The sequence below is a fragment of the Muntiacus reevesi genome, chromosome 7 (assembly GCF_963930625.1).
Source record: "Muntiacus reevesi chromosome 7, mMunRee1.1, whole genome shotgun sequence".
Taxonomy (NCBI): domain Eukaryota; kingdom Metazoa; phylum Chordata; class Mammalia; order Artiodactyla; family Cervidae; genus Muntiacus; species Muntiacus reevesi.
Genome location: NC_089255.1, coordinates 72,525,627 through 72,546,051, shown reverse-complemented (window position 1 = coordinate 72,546,051; position 20,425 = coordinate 72,525,627). Strand labels below are relative to the sequence as shown.

At 40.4% G+C, this 20,425-nt stretch overlaps 1 protein-coding gene across 1 annotated transcript in view; it reads right to left on the bottom strand.

Annotated features, from left to right (window-relative positions):
* Positions 1 to 19,360, bottom strand: part of RHOJ (ras homolog family member J) — a 91,969-nt gene extending 72,609 nt beyond the window's left edge. The window contains exon 1 of the mRNA XM_065940925.1: positions 18,665 to 19,360. Coding sequence (XP_065796997.1) covers positions 18,665 to 18,908 — 244 coding nt within the window. The 5' untranslated portion in view covers positions 18,909 to 19,360. The remainder of the gene's footprint in view (positions 1 to 18,664) is intronic.
* Positions 19,361 to 20,425: the final 1,065 nt, after the last annotated feature.

Below are 20,425 nucleotides of genomic sequence, written 5' to 3'. Positions count from 1 at the left end.
TCTGTGGGTTGATTCTTCTCTCTTGCAAAACGCTTTACCTGGTGCTCTTTTCCTTTGGGTGGTCTCTTTTTCCTTGAGCGACTCTCAGAGTCTGCAGGAGTAGCCAGATGTCGGCTGTGAAAGTGCAGCTAAGGGTCTCTGTCAGTGCAATAGACATTCTCTTCCTCATTTCATGGGACAGGCCTCTAAAATGTTGGTGACAATGAAAGAGATAGGGAAGCTGAAGTAGTGATTTTAGGTATCAAAACAATGTAGGTTTACTGGCTCCTTGTGACACCGAATGCAAATAAAATGTATTTTTCCAAATATGTTGGAAACTAATTTTTCCAAATTAGTTTTTTGGATTAGTTGCTCAGTTGTGTCCAACTCTTTGTGACCCCATGGATTGTAGCCCGTCAGGCTCCTCTGTCCATGGAATTATCTAAGAAAGAATCCTGGAGTGGGTTGCCATTCCCTTGTCCAGGGAATCTTCCCAACTCAGGGATCAAACGTGGGTCTCCCACATTTCAGGCAGATTCTTTACCATCTAAGCCACCAGGGAAGCCCCCAAATGTTGTGTGGATGTTTTAAAAGCCATGCATCTATTAATCTATATTCCTAACCCCCATCCCTCCTTCCCCACCACCAGAACCTCCACACTACCACGTCGGTTGAAATTTTGGAAATCTCTTGAGGACCCACATATATAAATAAACACAAAGTGAAGTAATTTCTTTTACTATGTAAATTATGAGGCTTAAGGTTAATTGATGATGTGGTAGGGTCCACAATGACCCATGATCTCTTAAAGGTACACTTCAGGCTTTGTTCAAAGCTTGGAGCTTAAAATTTCTTCCTGTGTCCAGAAAAATCTAGATTACTCTGGAACAGAATGTCTTTTGTGAAACTGGAGTTCAATCTGTGGTAATTGGTGAGGTCATTAAATAGGATGTCACTCTTCTAGAGAAGCTTTTAATGTACTCACTGGTAGGAAGTGAGTGCAGCCGAAAAAATGCTTCAGGATGATTTGTAATCTACATTCTAAATCCTAGTAAGACTAGCATATCTGTTACAATGATAGAGTGTTCAGTGCTATAAAATACAGTGATCTATGGTAACCACTGGGACCAATATATCTCCTGTAATACCAAAGAATGTGTCAATCTAAGGACACATTAATTTCCCTAATAACAAGGAAAAAAACCTCAAAGATAGAGGTGATCAAAAACATTATTTAGTCTAGATTTCTACATCCTGTTAGGGTTGGCTATACCTAACCATGTTGATGAGACACCCTTTACTACTAAAAAAATTACAAAAGCTACTTATTGGGTGCTGGCTAAAGATTTGAAATGAAAGTTGTTTGTGATTTCCTTGAAGTGAACTCATGAGAAGTGGCCTATTAAAAATGGGGAAAGAATAGTCAAACATCTGTGAAAGGAGTTGAAAAGATCTGGCAATATATTGTCTGAGGACAAAAGGGATGAAAATTTCCTTGGTTTTCAAATACATTAAAAGCCATTATTCTGAAGATGAAGACGAAGGTTGCTCCATCTTTTATAACTTGAGAGGAAATGACTTTCATCTACAGTCTAAAAGATTCAGTTTATCTAAGGGGAGGACTTGGTAGGGAGAGTTATTAGGAGGGTAAGTGAATGAAATGAAGGGAACAACCTCCACGGCAAAGTTTATGACTGATATTGACACTTAAGATTTAACATTCACTCTGTCTTCTGTGGGCTTCCCTAATGGCTGAGTGGTAAAGATTCTACGTGCCAATGCAGGAGATGTGGGTTTGATCCCTGGGTCAGGAAGATCCCCTGGAAAAGGAAATGAAAACCTACTCCAGTATTCTTGCCTGGAAAATCCATGGACAGAGGAGCCTGGTGGGATACAGTCCATGAAGTCACAAAAGAGGTGGACATGGTTCAGTGACTAGACAACAACATCAACTCTGTTTGGTTAAAAACATATTTACTATTGAAAATTCTTAATGCTAGTATTTACTAGCTTGAACTATTGTAAATTTCATGTGAAATTCATTTTAGTTGAAGAAAGAAGCACTTAAGGCTCAGAGTGTTAAGTTTATCCAATAAGAGCAGAGAGGAGACTTGAGGAGAAAGAGCATAACCATTTTTTTTCTAAATAACTTTTCTTATAACAAGTGTAATGTGCCCCATTATTGATATGTATGTCCATGACTTTTCTTATCAGCTGAAAATTAGTATACTTCCTACTGAATGGTGACATTTTATAAACATCATTCACAGTTTTTAGGAAGTTTATACCTGGTATGCATTAAGGAGATTATTGACATATTGCTTTTTTCTTTATTAATTTAATTACTTGAAAAAAGTTTTACAGTACATATTTTAGGGAATTAAATTTTTCTTTTTGCCTCTAGGATATAGCATCCAAAAAAACAAGAGATAGAACAGAAATCCTTAATATAATTAGGAAAAACAATTTTTGCCTAGTGAAATCACTCAACTCACAAGTTTGAAATTTGGCTTAAAGCAAAAGCTTTTGGATTTTTTTCCTAGAAGAATAAAATTGCTTTAGAAAGTTCTAAGCAAACCCAATATATTACCTTTTTTTCCTGACCATGCCACGCAGCATGTGGGATCTTAGATGTTGAACCTATGCCACCAACATTGGAAGCAGAGTCTCAACCACTGGACCATAGGAGAAGTCCCCTCAAGACACTATTTCTGAATGAATGATCATGATGTTTAGGATATACAGGGTGAGGAAGGACCACGTTTTAACATAGAAAATTATCCTGACAGTTCATGTGGGGTGCTGATTTCAGTATAATGCAGTGGTTAAAACTGTGGGATATTTGGATGTCATTCATTCATTCAGTCATTCAGTCATTCAGTAGGCATTTCTGGTGTCCATTATATTGTAGGCTAATTCCAGGCACTGGGGACATAAGAATAAATGAGACAGAAAGAACCTTGCCTTCATGAAGTACACATTCTACAATGAGACAAGCAATGGATAAATGAATAAACAAGTAAGATACTTACTACAGAGAAAATAAATAGGTGTTGAAGTGGTGGCCAATTATATCAGGGTGGTTTGGTTTAGCCTCCTCTGGAGTTAATATTTGAACTGACAGATTTTAACCTCAATTCTGCCACTTCCTGGTCCTGTCACATTGGAGTGATGACCTCTCTGACTTCCAATTTTCTTTTCTATGAGATGAAGATATTACTACCAGAGAAAATATGAGGCTTAAAGAAGACAGCAAAGTAAAGGGCTTGGTGCATATTAAATAATAGCTAACTAACATTAATTAATTACTATTTGAGGCTTCCCAGGTGGCACAGTGGTAAAAATCTGCCTGTCAATGCAGGAGACACAAGAGAGGCGGTTTAATCCCTGGGTTGGGAAGATCCCCTGGAAGAGGAAATGGCAAGCCACTCCAGTATCCTTGCCTGGAAAACTCCATGAACAGAGGAACCTGGTGGGCTACAGTCCATAGGGTGTCAAAGAGTCAGACAAAACCAAGCAACTGAACACACACAGACATAATTATTATTTTATTAATAAACCATAAATATTATTCCAAAAAGATTATGAAGCAATTTTTTTTTCATTATGACACATTTTGCTCAGGCTACACAGAGAATTGTTTCTCTCTTGTTGGCAAGTTGAATCGCATTCTGAAGCCTGGCTGACTGATTTATATTAAAAACAGTGAGAGAGAGACTTCAAAGAGGTCCCCACTGGCAGGAGTGCTGGTCATTGTCCAGATAAGGGTGCCTAAGTCCCAGTTACCAAACTTCTGTCTCTCCCTGACTTTACCTCCTGTCTTTTTCAGAAACCAGATTCTAGCCCAAGTAAAAGCTTTTTTAGACTCCGAGAAATTGAATTTTAGGCAACTTTCCATTTTTGTTTTTCTTCCCCCTCGTTTTCTCCAAATATTAGGTCAACGCACGAAGAAGAACAGGAAGATCTGCAGAGGGGAAACAGATGTTTATGTTCGTTTCACAACCACAGGGCTGGATAGATATGGAAGAGCAAGAACTGCGTCCAGGACAGAGCTGCACCCAAACCTCCCAAGGATCCCAGGCTCCTTCCTGTGTTTAAAACTCCTTTGCTTCTTCCCATGACAGTACAAGTTCTCTAAGCTTTCCTCAGGGCCCACTGCGAAGCTCTCACAGTCGCGCTGACTATTGTTTTGCATACAGCAGGCTCTGGGAACAGCGGTTCATGCTTTGCCAATCACGCCTGAGGCTTTGCTCTCAGCAGCTGGTGCTTGATGCACCCAAGTTTCCCTAATGAGCCTTCTTTCCGCTCCGTTTTACAGCTCCCACTCTTTCTGCTGTCAGTCTCCGAGGCTTTTCCCTTTCCTCCCAGGCACCTCCCCCCTCCCCACGCCTCCCGCTTCCCCGACACTTTCTGATTTTCATTCTTGTGACTCCTTTCTTCCAAGGTCTCTCTATGTCCCAACCATGAGCACAGATCTTTTTATAAAGGACTCTGTTTCCTCATTTAGGAATTTGCTAGCTGTTTCTGAAAGGCTCTAAAGACCTCTTCTGTCTTATACAATTTCTTCTGTTAGAAACTAAGTCAACAAATGATATATATATATGTACTTATTCTCAGCTAGCTTTTTACTGATTGAAAGTGTGAAAGTGAAAGTGTTAGTCGCTCAGTCTTGTCCGACTCTTTACAATCCCATGGACTGTAGCCCACCAGGCTTCTCTGTCCATGGAATTCTCCAGGCAGGAATACTGGAGTGGGTTGCCATGCCCTTCTCCAGGAGATCTTCCTGACCCAGGGATCAAAACTTGGTCTCTTGCATTGCAGGCAAATTGCTTACTGTCTGAGCCACCAGGAAAGTCCTTATAATGATTGATGGTTGCTTATAGCATTTTTCTCTTGATTTTTAGGCATCTTTATAGCATAAAGAAAGATTTTCTGAACGTTCTAAATTATATTAGATTGAACCATATGAACTTATGATACCCAAATGATTTTGAACTACAAAATGATCATTTCATATGTTCACCTAATAAGAAATTCTTAGGTTGCTTGTTGAAATTTATATTTACAGCTCTTTCTCTGGTATAGAAGTTCTGGCAAGAACCAAAGAAATCTGCATCTTTTTTTCCTTTTTAAATTGAAATATAGTTTTCCTTTTTTAAAATGGAAATATGATTGAAAATAATCTGTATATGTATATCACAAATCTTGAATATTATTCCCTGTGTTATACAGGTAAGTTTTGTTGCCTTTCTATTTTTGTATAGTAGTATATATCCATTAATCCTATACTTCTAATTTATCCTTCCCCCCACTGTCTTTCCCCTTTCATAACCATAAGTTTGATTTTTATGTCTGTGAGTATGCCTCTGTTTTGTACATAGATTCATCTGTATTATTTTTTAGATTCCCTGTATAACTGATGTCATATAATATTTGTCTTTCTCTGTCTGACTTTCTTCACTTATTCACTTATTATATTGTTATTCTCCAGATCCACCCACGTTTGCTGCAAATGGCAATATTTCATTCTTTTTTAATGACTGAGTAATATTCCACTCCGTGTGTGTGTGTGTGTGTGTGTGTGTGTGTGTGTGTGTGTACATACATACTATAGATACACAGTACATCTTAAACCAATCATCTGTTGATGAGCACTTGGGTCATTTCCATGATTTGGCTATTGTAAATAGTGTTGCTATAAACATTGAGGAGCAAGTATCTTTTTCAATTGGACTTCATCTTTTCTGGATATATGCCAATGAGTGGGACTGCTGGACCACATGGTAGCTCTTTTTGTCCTTTTGTTAGAAACAAAAAACAAAAAGAGCTACCATGTGATCCAGCTACCACATGAAGACCACTGGTCTTCCCAGTGGTCATGTATGGTTGTGAGAGCTGGACCGTAAAGAAGGTGGAGCACCAAAGAATTGATGCCTTTGAACTGTGGTGCTGGAGAAGACCCCTGAGAGTCCCTTGGACATCAAGGGGATCAAACCAGTCAATCTTAAGAGAAGTTACTGAATACTCATTGGAAGGACTGATGCTGAAGCTGAAACTCCAGTATTTTGGTCATCTGATGCAAACAGCTAGTGCATTGGAAAAGACCCTGATGCTGGGAAAGATTGAGGGCAGAAGAAGAGGGTGTCAGAGAATGAGATGGCTGGATGGCCATGCAATGGACATGAACTTGGGCAAATTTCGGGAGATGGTGAGGGACAGAGAGGCTGGTGTGCTGCAGTCCATGGGGTCACAAAGGGATGGACAAACTGGGAAACTGAACAACGACAACATGGTAGCTCTATATTTAGTTTTTTAAGGAACCTCCATATTGTTTTCCATAGTGGCTGCACCAATTTGCAGAATCTGCATTTTTGACAAGCAGGTACTGGGAAAATTTGGGAAATACAGGTATTTCATTTGTAGTTGAATGAACATCTAAATATGATCCTTAGGGAAATTTGTATTGTTTATGAGTTTATTGTATTTGATGTAAGAAATTCCAGCTTAGCGAGTGTGATGATGATTACTAAGTGTTCATTGAAATCTGTTCACTCTTTCTTTGGGCATATAGCTAACTTCTCTAAGTGTGACCTAGGGTTTAACTTCTCTCCAAAGAAATATAAAGAGATGTCATGCCTGCCACTTGCAGACCTGGCCCAGATCACCACTCCTTGCCCTCCATATCCTCTCATATTCTGTCTAGATATAGAGCAACACGAAGTCCTACCCAACAGCAGAATCACAGGAAGTCACATGAAGTCACATAAAGTCTTTTGCTTCATATGCCCTCCACGTAGCTATTGTTAATTTGAGAGCAACAGGCATTGGCTAGATGAGGCAGACAAAGTATTTTGAAGAAGTATGTCTAGGAAAGACTCGCTTCAGTCTTGGATGTGGTTACCGGGTACTGAGAACTAACCAGAAACCTAATAAGTTCTTGAGAGAACTGCATTTCCAAAGAAACTCCAAACTTGGACTAAATGCTCTTATGACTATGAAAATAATGCTTGAGCCGTGAAATTGCACAAGCAAGAGGCAGACTGTGAAAGTTGTGTGACTCTTAAGAAAGACAGAGTCCCTGAGGCCCAATTCAGATGTGTGTCATGAAGGATAATGGAAGAGGAAGAAGAACTCCCCAGAGACCCAAGCTAGGGGAAGTTCAGAATAATGGACAAAGAAATTCCTCCTGGAGAACAACATAAGGGTCAGTTCAAGAAAGGTCTCCCACTGCTAGGTCAGGGAGTCTTCCCAACATTTGCTATCTGGATTCTGCTATTGCTACGTTTCTCCTATTCTTTTCTTTTCTGAAAGGGGGTTTGGGTATTTTGGTTATCCCATCTCTTCTATCATTGGCTAAGAGGTGATTATATATATGGGGGAGATAATGAGTCTTCTACTGACCACAGGAATCATGTCTCCATCAAATGGAAAGGACCAGGCATCACTTGCAGATGCTAGATTTCAACCTGCTTCACTGAAATATTGGACTCTGTGATCTCTCTTGAGAAAAATTTTGTTTTACATGTAGGAAAAAATGTGCAGGAATATTTGGTGGCTAGAGAGTTTGATGCAAACAGAGATGGCTAGATTCCATTAAAATTCATTCTTCCCCCTTCTGGGAACATAGGCAGGTTTGTGATTATTTCCCAGCTTCCCTTAGACATAGGTGTGGCCTCATGACTAAGTCATCTGCTCTGGAGTTTGACTGGAAATGATGTCTGTCACTTCCAGGCCTGGTACATAAAACTTTCCATGCAAGCCTCTCCACCATGCTCTTTCTCAGTAGTCTGGTTGGATGGGAGATCTTAAGGAATGGTGGGATCACAGGATGCAAAGAACTTGTGTCCCTAAATGACTAAATGAAGGAAAGCTGCCCAACTGACATGAGTACCTATTCAGGAACATAAATTAGCAAGGTGTTAATCCCTTACATGTTTGGGTCTATTTGTTAGAACAGGTTAGCATATCCTAACTAACTGTGACTTTCTGATTAATGTTATTAGCTGTAAACCTACACACTGCTTACATTGTTTATTTACTGTTTCATGGCCTCCGCTTACTTCATTACAAGTTATTTAACCTTAGCAAATTGGTTAATAACTTTGAGACTTGGTTTCCTCATCAGTCAAATTTAGGAAAATTAATACCTCATAGGATCATTTATGAGAATACAATGAATTGATGTATGAAAACATCTCAAAATATGCTCATAGCAAGGACTTTGTAAGTGTGTAGCTATTGTTATTGTTGTTAGTACATATTCTAGTAGCATCTGGGTTTTGCAATTAAATAGTACCACACTGCTTGTAGGATTACACGTGGCCATAATGAAATTCAAACTGAGACTGCGAATGAGGAACATCATAAATAAAAGCTGTATTGTGAACCAATACAAAACGCTGAATGAATACACATGAATAGGTCCTTTTGTCTGGTGAGAATTAGGCACATCCAAAAAGTTCGTGGACTTCAGAGTATTCAGGAACGATGCCAGGCCACTCAGTGATTCACAGTGGGTCCCTATTGAGTTCATGGTGGAATTTATCTTGACCGAGTTATACTCGGAAAATTAACTGTTTGGATTCTGCTAACTAACCAAGGGATGGCCTTGATTTTTGTTTGTGGGAAACTAAAATTTCAGTCTTATTAGAACCTGTGTCTATACACAGAGGGTAGGACCTCTGTAGATCCTTGTGATCTTGTGCTCAGACTTGGTGAGCGAGATGATTTCTATTGAGTTTTCATACCTGTCCTTTCCTCAGAGGCCTCAGTTGAGTTGCCCTCCTTTCTGTTGCCTTTGTGGAATAGGCCAAATACATTCCAAAACAAAGATATCCAAGGTACTGGGCCATCACTGAGCCAAGTTTTCTCTTTGGCCCACAACAAGAGGGCGTGATGGTAGATTCTGAAAATGCCATCCTGGAGATGAAGTACTGATTTCCTGAAGCCCAACCTTGTTGGCCAATCAGTAGTAAACTTTATGAAGGATTGCCTAGATTGGGCAGTCAAAGGAGCCAGGCCGTGTGGAACTAAAAGTCTTGGTCACAGGGAGTCTGTCCACTGAAGCCTGCATTGGTCATAGGCCTTGGTTTGTTGCCAGCTAAATCTGGAATGCAGGAGGGTTATGAACTGCAGATGTAGTTTCTAATCCCAGGAGCATGACTTTTCTTGGGTCACAGATACTTAATCCTCTTTTTCCCTCTTCTATTCTTTCTTAGTCCTAAGAGATGAAGCTCACAGTTTACTCTTCTGCAGTATGCTTTGGCTTTCTGAGTGTAATTTCCACCCCTGAACCTCTGAATGTGCTCGTGCTCATAGGCATCACAATGTAGACTGTGGAAGGAACTATCTATACAATTCCTATTACTCTACCTTTGATGTGGCCTCCAAGAGTCCAGAAAAAACATCAGACACTCATTGCACTATCACACTGCCTCGCAAAGAGACATTGGAGTCTGGAATACTTATGAGATATTGGACTTTTGAGCATCATGTTGGGTTTTTGAATAGAGAGATTTGACTGGCTCATTCTTGTCTCCTCTTTCACATACTTCTTTTATATTTTTGCCCAAGGTTAAAAGCCTGGTGATTTATTTTATCATCCCATGAGAGGTGTTTTAGGTTTTCTTTTGGCTTACAAAAAATGAATCTCATCCATTCTCCAGAGACTCTCAGGTATCTTTAGAAAGAACAAAAGAGAAACTCCTGAGTAAATATTCCCAAAGGGGCAGAACTGTGTCATAACACTGTATAGGACTGGGGCTTTGTTTTATTCACTATTATTTTATTTTTTTCCTTCTGGATTGGACATAGTTTCCTCCCCATGCTCTGGCCATTAGGGTTATGATGGAGTCTACCTTGGACCAATCATCATTTAATTAGGTGGAAAAAGTTTAGAATTGACTTTCAGCTCTCTGTGAAAACAACATCCTTTTACATCTCACTCAGCTGATAGAGCAAATAGCTGTTTTTCCCTTTTCCACAAATTGTGTTAATTTCCTGCATAGGCAGCCTGGGTTTGCAAGTAGTGACAACATAAATTTTTTAAACACAGGTGGTTTTCCTAGAGAGATGGGTGATAGGCGAAAGAGCCACAGACATGACTCTCATACAGAGGATAAATGAAATGGTGAATGATGTATGTCAGGCAGAGGCTTTAACTTGAATGGGATTCTTTTATGCAGCCACACACATCAAAAGACAAACCACAAGCATGATCCAACTCAACTTACAATCTAACTAAACTAGAAACGCAAGTGTTATCCTTATGACATATGTGGTGTGAAACATTAATTGATACTATTTTTTCAGTGAGACATCTGCCACAAAACTCAAAGCTGATGATAAGATGAAGCCAGGATGGGAGAAGATATATATGTGATACATATGTGATACACATGTGATAAGCTGTGAAATCTCTAAAGGTTGTTAGGACACCTCGAGTCATCCTTGGGAGTAGGAAACAGTGTCCAGAGATGTTTCTTAGGCGTATTTGTGGACTTTTAAATCTTCCTTTAACTGTCCCCAGTTTTTAGACCTAGCTCTTAGTTAAACTTGGAGTTACTCCAGAACATGCTCTTTTATAAAGAACTATAAATGAGTGGGCCACTCAAAATTTATGTAAACTTTTAAATATAATGTAAATGGAGGAATTTGAGTGCATCCTGTCTGTTTCCAAATGAAATTTATGCATTGAATACATTGGGCTTCCCTGGTGGCTCAGCTGGTAAAGAATCTGCCTGCAATGTGGTAGACCCAGTTTTGATCATTAGGTTGGGAAGACCCCCTGGAGAAGGAAATGAAAACCCACTCCAGTATTCTTTCCTGGAGAATTCCATGGATAAAGAAGGCTGGCAGGCTACAGTCCATGCAGTTGCAAAGAGTCGGACACGACTGAGCAAATAGACATGACATTGGTCCATTAGATCAAGAAAATTCAATGCTGTATTATAATTCCAGTAGAGATAAAATGATTATTTAAAATGTGAACAAAATAGTTCAAAAATATAATATATTTAATAAATATTTCATATCTTCCTTCCTAAAGAGACATCTATTGGACTGACAATTTGTTCATTTATTCAAAGTTTATTCAAAGTTTTAATGGACCAGGAATTTGTCTAAGCACAGGAGGAATGAGATGATTAAGACATTCTAATTCATTAATTCAATAACTGTCTATTTAGAGTACACTGGAGTTTGAGTTCTATTTTAGAAGATGGAGATAGGGCAGTGAACAAGACAAAGCCCTTGCCTTCATGGAGTTTACATTCCAGTGTAGGATAAAAATAGTAAGCAAACAAATATAAGTATAATGTCAAGTAGTATTAAATCTTATGAAGAAAGATGAAGCAGGATAAAAAGTTAAAGACTGACTCTGTAGGCATGTGTGTTTGTGTGTGTGAACGCGTTAAACATTGTGATCAGCTGAGACTGAGGGGGATCTGGAGGGAATAAGGTTGGGTTGGGGGAAGAGCAAGAACATAATCTTCAAGGCAAGGAGTTTGGTGTGGCTGAAGAACGTCAAGATGACTGGTGTGGCTTGAGCAAAACTACTGCAGAGCAGAGTGTTAGGACTGGAGGCTGGAGAGACAACAGGGCCCAAGTCATGGAGTGCCTTGGGGACTGTGATAAATGATGGAGTCTTAGGGGGAAGGGAAGTGATTGGTGGATTTGGGACTGTGGGTAGTCCCTCTGTGAAAAACTGACTGGAGGGGGCCAGACTGGAAGCAGGGACTTGGGAAGTGATTATAGCAGTTTGGATGAGAAGTGATGGTAGCATGGACAAGAATGAAAGCAGAGGAGTGGTGCGAAGTGATCAGGCTTGAGATGTATTATGAATGTTGATCTGATTCGTAGTAGGAAGGGGTAAAAACTAGTGGTTTGGCTGGAGAGATATGGAGGGTACTGTCAAAAGGAGAAATGAGTTAAGGATAATACCAAAGTTTTTGTTCTGAGCAACTGGGTGGAAAATGGTAATCATATACTTTTACTGGGAACACTAGGGGAGGAGTAGATCGGGAGAATTAAAAATATTCTGCTTTGGACAGGTTAAGTTTGAGATGTCTGTTAGATATCCAGATGAACAGTTGGGTATATGAATCTGAGTCAGGGTATTTTTTGTGGGTGTGTGTGGTAGGGATATACATTTTGGAGTTATCAGTGTATAAATAGTATTTAAGTCCATGAGCCTAGATACAATCAACCTGGGCACAGATAGAGAAGAGTATGGAGAGACTGAATATTATAGTATGCTGATGTACAGTGGCAGGGAAGAGATGGAGAAGACAGCAGGGGAGAGAAGAGAGAGAACTGCCATCGAGGGGAATAAAACCTAGGGGAATGTTATATCTCAGGAACCGAGGAAGTGTTTCCAGAAGGAGAGTATAAACCATAAGAAAAGCCTCCAAGAGACCAAGTAAGATGCAGACTGAGAGTCTTTTTCTCCTTTTTGGCCACACTACAGCTTTTGGGATCTTAGTTCCCTGACCAGGGTTTGAACCTGGGTCCTTGGCAGTGAGAGCTTGGGGTCATAACTCCTGGACCATCAAGGAAGTCCCAATAACATAGAATAGAACTCTGGTTTTGACAAGACATGACCCTTTCTTTCAGGAGCTCATAGTATAGTGGCAGTGGGGAAGTAAGGAAATCAAGCAAATTGCTGTCAACTGTGAAAGTTGTGTTCTAGCAATGTTGACACATTTCTGGACATGGGTTGAAGAAGGAACAAGGAATTTTCCTTGGGGAGTCAAGGAAAGCTACATTGAGCAGATGTACCTTTTTTTTTGGCAGATGTACTTTTGGATTCTGGTAGGTAGGAGGGAGGGAAAACAACCAAGATTCATAAAACTTAAAAACATTTCTTTTCTCGTTGGTTGTTGATTTTTTTACAATCACTCATGCAAAACTAATATTTCCTCTCAAGTGAATATCCAGCTACAATTATTCCATGTAGACATATTTATCAATTATCAGTAAACATGATGACTATATTATAAGGACAATATACACATTGAATCATACCCTGCTCCATTTGGAGGACACTCTTGTAATGATATTCTTCCTGGCTGTAGCCTTTATCTTTTAATTATACTTTAATTCCCTTTCACAGCTGTGTTCAAGTATAGAGACCATATTCTTTTTTTTTTTTAATTGAAGTATAGTTGATTTACAACATTGTGTTAATTTCTGCTATACAGCAAAGTGATTTAGTTATACGTGTGTGTGTGTGTACATATATATATATATATATATATATATATATATAATTTTAAAAATTCTTTTCCATTATGGTTTTTCACAGGATATTGAATGTAATTCCCCATGCCATGCAGTAAGACCTTGTTTATTCTTTGTGTATATAAGATTTTGTTGTTCAGTCGCTAAGTTGTGTCTGACTCTTTGTGACCCCATGCACACCAGGCTTCCCCATCCTTCACACTCTCCTAGAGTTTGCTCAAATTCATGTCCATTGAATTGGTGATGCTATCTAACTGTCTCATCCCTATGCTTAATCATAGTAGCTGCTATGTACCTAACACTTAAAACCATATGTAAGACACTGTTCTAAGAACTATGTGTATTTATTTTGTTCTCGGACATTAATATCTCTACTGTCCCTTTAAAAGATTCATGACAACTGAGGCACAGAGAAGTTGAGCAACTAACTTAAGGCCACACAGTAATGGCAGAGTCAGTATTAGAATTGGGCTGTCTGGCTTCAGAGCTCACTACTTTGAGCAGTATGCTAATGTGACCATACTATTATATCTTTATCTTTCTAAGATAGTTAATTATTAGGGAAAAGTCTCTGCAGCTCATGAAATTCTCCAGGCCAGAATACTGGAGTGGATAGCTTTTCTCTTCTCCAGGGAATCTTCCCAAACCAGGGATCGAACCCAGTCTCCTACATTGCAGCCGGATTCTTTACCAGCGGAACCAGAAGCGAAGCCCTTTCACTTCTTTAAGGGATAGGCTCTCTTTGACTTGAATTTTTCTGAATTTCTTGACTTCAGTTTTCCAAAGACTCAGTAAACTAGTTGCAGGTTGTCACTGCAGAATGAGCCAGTAGGACTCAGGGACTAGATATCAAATACTTCTCCACATGGAGAAGAGATCATGAGTGGATTCTCACGTGATTGTGTCAGGGTTTACATTCAATCAGTTCATACATGAAGAGGATGGTGATAAAGAGAGTTATGGTCTTTGTGGTGGAGAAGATCCCTCTACTGATGAAAATGTTCACTTCATTGGGCTTCTAGAAGTATATGGCCCATATTGTTATTTCCCTTAAAGATGTGAGACACTGTGTACTTAAAAAAGGTACGAAGCGTAAAAGCAACAATGTTTGGGAGTGCCTACTATGAGCAGAAGAACTGTACAGACTGTACAAAATAGATCTTCATGACCCAGGTAATCATGATGGTGTGATCACTCACCTAGAGCCAGATATCCTGGAATGTGAAGTCGAGTGGGCCTTAGGAAGCATCACTACGAGCAAAGCTAGTAGAGGTGATGGAATTCCAGTTGAGCTATTTCAAATCCTAAAAGATGATGCTGTGAAAGTGCTGCATTCAATATGCCAGCAAATTTGGAAAACTCAGCAGTGGCCACAGGACTGGAAAAGGTCAGTTTTCATTCTAATCCCAAAGAAAGGCAATGCCAAAGAATGCTCAAACTACCACACAATTGCACTCATCTCACACACTAGTAAAGTAATGCTCAAAATTCTCCAAGCCAGGCTTCAGCAATACATGAACCAAGAACTTCCAGATGTTCAAATTGGTTTTAGAAAAGACAGAGGAACCAGAGATCAAATTGCCGACATCTGCTGGATCATCAAAAAAGCAAGAGAGTTCCAGAAAAATGTCTATTTCTGCTTTATTGACTATGCCAAAGCCTTTGTGTGAATCATAATAAACTATGAAAAATTCTGAAAGAGGTGGGAATACCAGACCACCTGACCTGTCTCTTGAGAAACCTGTATGCAGGTCAGGAAGCAACAGTTAGAACTGGACATGGAACAACAGACTGGTTCCAAGCAGGAAAAGGAGTATGTCAAGGTTGTATATTGTCACCCTGCTTATTTAACTTATATGCAGAGTACATCATGAGAAACACTGGGCTAGAAGAAGCACAAGCTGGAATCAAGATTGCCGGGAGAGATATCAATAACTTCAGATACGCAGATGACACCACGGTTGTGGCAGAAAGTGAAGACGAACTAAAGAGCCTCTTGATGAAAGTGAAAGAGGAGAGTGAAAATGTTGGCTTAAAGCTCAATATTCAGAAAACTAAGATCATGGCATCTGGTCCCATCACTTCATGGCAGATAGATGGAGAAATAGTAGAAACAGTGGCAGACTTTATTTTTTTGGGCTCCAAAATCACTGCAGATGGTGATTACAGCCATGAAATTAAAAAACACTTGCTCCTTGGGAGGAAAGTTATGACCAACCTAGACAGCATGTTAAAAAGCAGAGACATTACTTTGCCAACAAAGGTTCATCTAGTCAAGGCTATGGTTTTTCCAGTGGTCATGTATGGATGTGAGAGTTGGACTCTAAAGAAAGCTGAGCACGGAACAATTGATGCTTTTGAACTGTGGTGTTGGAGACGACTCTTGAGAGTCCCTTGGACTGCAAGGAGATCCAATGAGTCCATCCTAAAAGAGATCAGTCCTAGGTGTCCACTGGAAGGACTGATGTTGAAGCTGAAACTCCAATACTTTGGGTACCTGATGTGAAGAGCTGACTCATTTGAAAAGACCCTGATGCTGGGAAAGATTGAGGGCAGGAGGAGAAGGGGACGACAGAGGATGAGATGGCTGGATGGCATCACCGACTCAACGGACGTGAGTTTGGATAAACTCCGGGAGTTGGTGATGGCCAGGGAGGCCTGGCGTGCTGCTGTTCATGGTGTCACAAAGAGTTGGACATGAGTGAGCGACTGAACTCAACTGAACTATAAGCAAAATATTGCTTTTCAATAGTGGCTGTGTATCTTGAGAGCTAAAACAAGGAATAGCCAAAATCTAGGTGCTTTAATGCTCAAATAACAGCAAGTATATATACAACTGCAACAAAATAATCTGTCTTTGGTGAAATCCAGTGGTGATCCAGCCTTTGTTTGTTCTCTAATGTTTTTTATAGGCTGATTTTACCTCTAAGGACAGTTTTATCGTTGTTCTTTCTGACACTCTGCTGTAATTGGTTCACCCAAAAGTTGGAGATGGGATATGTAATTAAAAAAAATTATTTATTTACTTATTTCAATTTTGGCTGCTTTGGTTCTTAGTTGCAGCATGTGGGATCTTTCAGTGCAGCTTGCGGGCCCTCTAGTTGTGGCACATGGGCTTCTTTGGCCACGGCATGTGCGATCTTAGCTCCCCAACCAGTGAGTCCTCTTCATTCCAAGGCAGATTCTTAACCACTGAACCACTAGGGAAGCCCCATGAATATGCAATTTTTAAAAGCACTCGAAACCTTGTGGGTTCTATTTTTTTTTTGTTAGCAGTTGAAATTAGGTAGTCCTTTGGACTGCAAGGAGATCAAACCAGTCAATCCTAAAGAAAAAGAACCCTGAATATTCATTGGAAGGACTGATGCTGAAAGTGAAGTTTTGATTCTCTGGCCACCTGATGCCAAGAACCAACTCATTGGAAAAGACCCTGGTGCTGCGAAAGATTGGGGGCAGGAGGAGGAGGGGACACCAGAGGATGAGATGGCTGGATGGCATCATTGACTCAATGGACTTGAATCTGAGCAAACTCCGGGAAATAGTGAAAGACAGGGAAGCCTGGTGTGCTGAAGTCCAAGAGGTCACAAAGAGTTGGACACAAAGAGTTGTCCACAAAGAGTTGGACAAGACTTAGTGACTGAACAACAGCAGCAACCTGCCAGTTCCCTAGCCTGGCAGAAAGAGAATGTAGAATAAATAGCCTTTGCTAAGATGTTTATAGGTCAAGATCCTAATAATTTTCTTAAGTTGCAGACCTAATCTTACAATTAGATTTTTTCCCCCCCTCAGGGTGAAAGTCTATGTGCACTTCTCTTCTTTCTGTTGTCTTTAAAATGTTCTTCTCTGGGCATGTATGTGTGTGTCTGCTTAGTCGCTCAGTCATGTCTGACTCTTTGTGACCCCATGGACTGTAGCCCACCAGGCTTGTCTGTCCATGGGGTTTCCCAGGCAAGAATACTGGCGTGGGTTGCCATTCTCTTCTCCAGGGGATTTTCTCAAACCAGGGATCAAACCCAGGTCTCCCACATGCAAGCAGATTCTTTACCGTCTGAGCGAGCAGGGAAACCCTTCCCTGGGCACAGCCACTATAATTTCAGAAAAGCTTAAGGGAATTAGCATTCAAATTTGCTCTTAATTTCTACAAATATAGAAAAACCTGCTAGAGAGTGGATACTATTTTCACTGTGGTTTTCTCCCTGTCTGCTACGTAACAGTGTCATAAATCAGGTACATCTAGCAGGAAGAGGAGACGTAGGTGATTGTTTCATTCTGGAAAAGAAGCTACTTCCTACAGAAAGGATTTCAAATAGCCCCACAGCAAAGCCAGCACTCAAACAGGTTTCCTGTGGGCTATTTCCCCTCTGCTACCCTGGACCCAAAGCCAAAGTGAAGAAGAGAAATTTCCCTATCACAAAATCTCAAATCTCTGGTAACTCAAGCTGATCTTATAGTGATCAAACAGTTCATCATATTCCAAAAAGTTATAAAAACGAGGCTATTGTAAATTGAAGCATTTTATGAATTTGCTTTTAAGAAGTTTAATAGGATTTACTTTAGAGATTAAGAGAAAAATGAGAGTCAAAGTGGAAAAAATTAGATAAGCGATCGCATGACAAACTGGAACACTCAATATAACCAAAAGAATTAAGTTGTAACTACAGTATCTTAACTGTCAGACCTTAAAATATCTTATGCCATATTTTGTGCTTTGGGGACATATGTTGAAGTAATTAAGAAATTTTATATTAATCTTTATTTTTACCTTTAAAACATATTGATTAAAAACTTCTCTTTTAATCAAAATACAGATTGCCTAACAGATATTTAAAATCTTTGAATAGTTTTTCTTCAATCTACTTCCACATCAGCATACTGCATCAGGATAGCACCAATCATTAAGGAAAAATGAATGTTCTATTGCTACTAATTTAAGCATTTCATTTATAAATGGCATGGGGTGAATATATGAGAAGTGGCAAGAACACTTCTTTCACCAGTCGTGTAACTAGTGGGTTTTTTTTTTTTGTAAAAGAGAATTGTGACGTACCACATTGTTAATCAGCTATACCCCAATACAAAATAAAAAGTTAAAAAGAACTGTGATGCAATTACACTACATTTTATAATGTTCACATTAAAGAAGGTTGATGAATCTTCGGACAAATATTAAATAACATCTCTAGCCCCAAAGTCTAGAGGGCAGTTCAGGGTATTTCCCCAGCATTATTCATTTGGTTTAAGTGGAGAAAAGTGTTACAATAAAAGTGATACACAAGTTGCTGTAACAACAGCACAGACCTTGGTTGCTGTGATGCCCAGCTACCTGGCTTCCGCCAGGCCTGCACCCAGCACTGACAATGGAGACAAGCCAGGCCCCTCTGAAGCAGGGATGTCGCCTCCCACACCGCGTGTCCCGTACGCAGGGGAGGGTTCCCCCTTTTCTTACCTGCGTAGTGATCGAACACAGTGGGCACGTATTCCTCGGGGAAGGCGTCGTTGGCGTAGCTCATCAGCAGGCAGGTCTTGCCCACGGCGCCGTCCCCCACCACCACACACTTGAGCATCTTTTTCTCCTCGTGGCCACCGCAGCCGCAGCTGCTCTCATTTCCCTCCTGGCAGTTCATGCTCGCCGCTCCAGCTGCTGTGCCTGTGCTGTGGTTGTTGCTTCTCCCGCTTCTTCCAAAGCCCATGAAGCCCGCGGCAGGCTTGGGATCACTCTGCCTTACTTGGGGTGACTGTGATCCTGCGGACTCGCCCGAGGTGGCTGGCACATGCCCTCTCACTTACCATGCTGATCGGGACAGGTAACGCACTGGGGAGAGTGATTAAAAGCATCTGTCCCTTTCCCCCATCAGTTCAAGTTAAGAAATCCTCATCTTCACTGAATTCTAGGGGTTTCCTGGGAGTCTAGAAATTTCAACAGCTGGAGGGTTTTACTCTGGTCCCCTGTTCTCCAAGCCTGACTGAAGACACTGTGGGATTTTGCTAAATCTTCCCCATTTTCCACTTCACATCTAACATGGAGGAAAGCTGGGCTTTTTTAATGGAGTTTTTCCTTGCTTCCTCCAGCTTGCCGAGTGTCAGGAAATCATGGGTTTCCTGCTGCATTCCATATTAGGATCAGTGGGCTGGAGAAGGCTGCAACAATGGGAGCTCTGTGTGTGTGTGTTTGTATTTCTGGGGAACGCTGCCAGGACATGGAGTGGGAAAACACTAGGGGTCCCACTGCAGAGTCAAGCTGTCAGACTTCCTGTTTCATCCAGGGCTGGGGAGCCTGTTTGCCTGTGGCTGGCTGGGAAGAGGCTGACGAAAGGATGAAAACCCCGGAGTACTGTCCGCCACAGAAACACAGGGAAGCACACCAGCCGTTGGAGGATAATATATGACATCATTCCTCACTGAGTCACCAGTTAAAAGCTCTGCAAATTAAAGCTGGACAGTTATTCACATACTTAAATGAGAAACCGCAAGAAATTTGTCCTGGCAATAAAGAAGAAAACCTTCCAGAGTTTCATTGTTTCAAAGGGAAACGTTCTTGTAGATTGTTAGGTTTAAGATGTGTGATCAGGTTTATAAGCTGCCACGTTTGAGCTCAACACTCGTACGTGTATTCCAGACACAAACATTTTTACGGTTGTAGCACATAAGAAATTAATCAGATGTGGGATGTTTGCATCTTCTTATTAGTGAATAAACACACATGTCTTGGCTCACCCTTACTTTTGGAAATGAGAGTGTGTGGGACAGCTTTATTGGTTTGTTTCAGGTCTCCAAACGCGGCTTTTTCTTGAACAGTTCCATTTTTAATTTAGTCTTCTCCCCTTGGTCAGCCTGGTCCTCTTCAATTACAAAGGAGCCATTGGCACCTAATTTATTTGTCTGTTGAGTCACTCAAAACAAAACCCCTTTGAAGCACTGAGTGTGATTAATGTCCTCAGTCTTAGAAAAGAAGTGAAACTCTGCAAGTGTTTCTGACAAATGGGTCAAGTACATTTTTGACGCGGGACCTGTGTGTTTCTTTGAGATTTTTGAGAATTGATTTTAAGAATTCAGATTATCCAATTGATTTGAGGCAGGTTTTTTTTTTTTTTTTTTGGAGGGGTAGGGTGAGAAGTCTGTTTTAATAAGTGGTTATAAAGAATTTTCCTGCCAATGCAGGAGATGCAAGAGATGTGGTTTGATTCTTGGGTCAGGAAGATCCCCTGCA